The sequence below is a fragment of the Pygoscelis adeliae genome, unplaced genomic scaffold, assembly GCF_000699105.1.
Source record: "Pygoscelis adeliae isolate BGI_AS28 unplaced genomic scaffold, ASM69910v1 Scaffold300, whole genome shotgun sequence".
NCBI lineage: Eukaryota > Metazoa > Chordata > Aves > Sphenisciformes > Spheniscidae > Pygoscelis > Pygoscelis adeliae.
This window is the reverse complement of record NW_008824004.1, coordinates 2,634,302-2,635,968: the sequence shown is the minus strand read 5'-3', so window position 1 is coordinate 2,635,968 and position 1,667 is coordinate 2,634,302. Positions and strand designations below refer to the sequence as shown.

Genomic DNA, 1,667 nt, shown 5'->3' with positions numbered 1-1,667 from the left:
TTAGATTTGAATTAATCAAAATATTAATCTCATCAGAACATTAGAACATTTCTCAACTCTTTGCCATCTGTCGAACCTGTATTCACCTCTAGCTTCCTTTAAAATGCAAGGAACAATAATAAGGGCAAAGGAGACATGAATGCATGAACAAGCTCCAGGCTGTTACAAACTGAAGGCTATGGCTTCTGTAGACAGGAAGGGGCTTCTGCTGAATTTGGGGCAACAGCCTTAGCTGCTTTTCCCTCTCTTTGAAACTTGGGCCCTGCTGCTGCACCCCAGGAGTGGCCGGCGAGGAGGTAAGGTAGCACTTACTGAAGACTATCAGCGGCAGGTCATGCCAGACTTCCACCAGTCTGTAGACAATGAATGGGACGATGACTCCACCAATATCGCACAAGGAGGAGCAGACCATCACTCCGAGGTTCCTGGTTCAACAGCAAAGGAATCACATTAGCATCACAGTACTGTGGACAGAAGGGCACGGATCACAGTTCTGACCCTTGCACAGGGCATGCAGATCAGCAGACGACAAAATGCCAAAACAGTTTGCAAAGTCCTAGTTTTCCACTGGTAGGCACATCCAGAAGTTATATTTAGACTTAAGTATTACAAGAATAAAAAGCTTAGCAAATAGGAACAGGAGAGTATATCTGTATTTTCACAGATGTAAGTGAATTCCCAAGGTTGAAGATAGAAAAGAATCAGGCCCAACGTGTCTGAGGGGAGTCTCCGAATACAATAAAAATGTAAAACCATTATCTTCAGTACATCTTAGGTGACCTAGTGCAAGGGCTGGCAAACGATCCTTCTGTTTGCTATACACCATTAATAAAATTTAAAACTCCACTGTATTCATTATGGATAGAGAAATAAGATTAATAGAGTCTCATGATTTCATATGTTGTGTGGCTTCATATAATCAGTGTCTCTCCAGTGAAGAAAGGAGGAGTAAGATTCATCTGGTCAGTGCAGACATCTTCTCTGCAGGCAATAGCTTACAGTCACTGGGTAGAAAGAGGAAATTTTGAAGAAGAATTAACTCCCAAGCTTTAGATTTCTGCTGTGCACATATCTACGTCTGAGCTATTCACTCTGCAGCCCACTCACAAACAGGGAAAAAATCCAGTCCTCAGGTGAAGGGCTTGATTTCACACACATTCTCCATAGCAGACTCCACTCTGGACAGATCCATTTAAATGTTATTTTGATTCAAACAAGATACAAATCCAAGCACTACATGGGACTTCAGAACCCTCATCCACCCTGGCGGTCTCCACTTTTCCCTTTATTTCAGTCACAAGAGTTTTCATCTGCCTTAAAGTACATTTGTTGTCTTCCTGAATCTACTTTTTAACACACTTTACTTATGGTCCACCTACTTTATGTTCAGCAGTACCTGTGTAGTTCTGAAGCATTTGAAGATAACTTAGTTTAGCACAAAACGTAACATACACATTGGCCTCAACTATTTGTTTCCAGGCCAAATGCCAATGGGGAGGAGGGTGCACCTACCTGATGTATGTTGGATACAGTTCAGTGTTTACAAAACAAACCATTTCAAAAGCCATTGTGATTCCCATTCTCCCGATGCAAGCAGCAATCACTTTTAGCCAATGTATGTCTGCAGTGAAAATGCATTCAACACATTTAAAAGTATCCCAGCGATT

The 1,667-nt window shown here is 41.8% G+C and overlaps 1 protein-coding gene across 1 annotated transcript in view; it reads right to left on the bottom strand.

Annotated features, from left to right (window-relative positions):
- Positions 1–1,667, bottom strand: part of LOC103918252 (solute carrier family 22 member 2-like) — an 11,574-nt gene that overhangs the window by 1,500 nt on the left and 8,407 nt on the right. The window contains exons 8-9 of the mRNA XM_009325541.1: positions 1,513–1,621; positions 313–425 (exon numbers count right to left, since the gene is read on the bottom strand). Coding sequence (XP_009323816.1) covers positions 313–425; positions 1,513–1,621 — 222 coding nt within the window. The remainder of the gene's footprint in view (positions 1–312; positions 426–1,512; positions 1,622–1,667) is intronic.